We start from the raw sequence: 606 nt of genomic DNA, 5'->3' as shown, positions 1-606 counted from the left end.
CTCCCACCTCTTTCCTGGGCTGTTCCCTGGTGTGGATGCGCTGGTGACGGATCAGGTGGGAGCTCTGTCTGAAGCTCTTCTCACATTCCCGACACATATAGGGCTGTTCCCCAGTGTGGATGTGGCTGTGCCGGAGCAGGTGGGAGGTTTGGCTGAAGGTCTTCCCACAATCCCCACACGTGTAGCGACGTTCCCCAGTGTGGATGTGCTGGTGTCGGATGAGGTCGGTGCTCTGCCTGAAGCTCTTCCCACATTCCAAGCACCTGAAGGGCTTCTCCCTGCTGGGAGGCTGCTCAGGGACCACCAGGTCAGAGCTCTGCCTCAAGCTCTGGCCGCCTTCCCGGCACAGGTTGGGTCTTTCCTCCTCAGAGCACCCTGGGCTACCTCTGGAGCCCCTCCTGCGGGAGGATCTCCAGGCCTTTTCCTCCCCGCTGCCTTCCTGCGCCGTGGAGCCCTTCAAAACGGCCTCTCCCACCAGGCTCTGCCGGGGGGATTTGTCCTCCGGGCTCTCCATCCTCAGCTCGGGGCCTGGGGCAGGAAGCAAGAAGGACAGGGAGGGGATTTGCCTCCGGCCCACAGGGAAGGCCAAGGACATCCCCCCAACTC

At 62.7% G+C, this 606-nt stretch overlaps 1 protein-coding gene across 1 annotated transcript in view; it reads right to left on the bottom strand.

Moving 5' to 3' along the window:
• LOC113979438 (zinc finger protein 3-like) overlaps positions 1–355 on the bottom strand; it is a gene marked incomplete at both ends in the record, with an annotated part of 749 nt that extends 394 nt beyond the window's left edge. Inside the window, one exon of the mRNA XM_027706829.1 lies at positions 8–355. Coding sequence (XP_027562630.1) covers positions 8–355 — 348 coding nt within the window. The remainder of the gene's footprint in view (positions 1–7) is intronic.
• Positions 356–606: the final 251 nt, after the last annotated feature.

Source organism: Neopelma chrysocephalum, unplaced genomic scaffold, assembly GCF_003984885.1.
Source record: "Neopelma chrysocephalum unplaced genomic scaffold, ASM398488v2 Primary Assembly neopelma1_80379, whole genome shotgun sequence".
Taxonomy (NCBI): Eukaryota; Metazoa; Chordata; class Aves; order Passeriformes; family Pipridae; genus Neopelma; species Neopelma chrysocephalum.
This window is presented reverse-complemented; position numbering and strand designations above follow the sequence as displayed.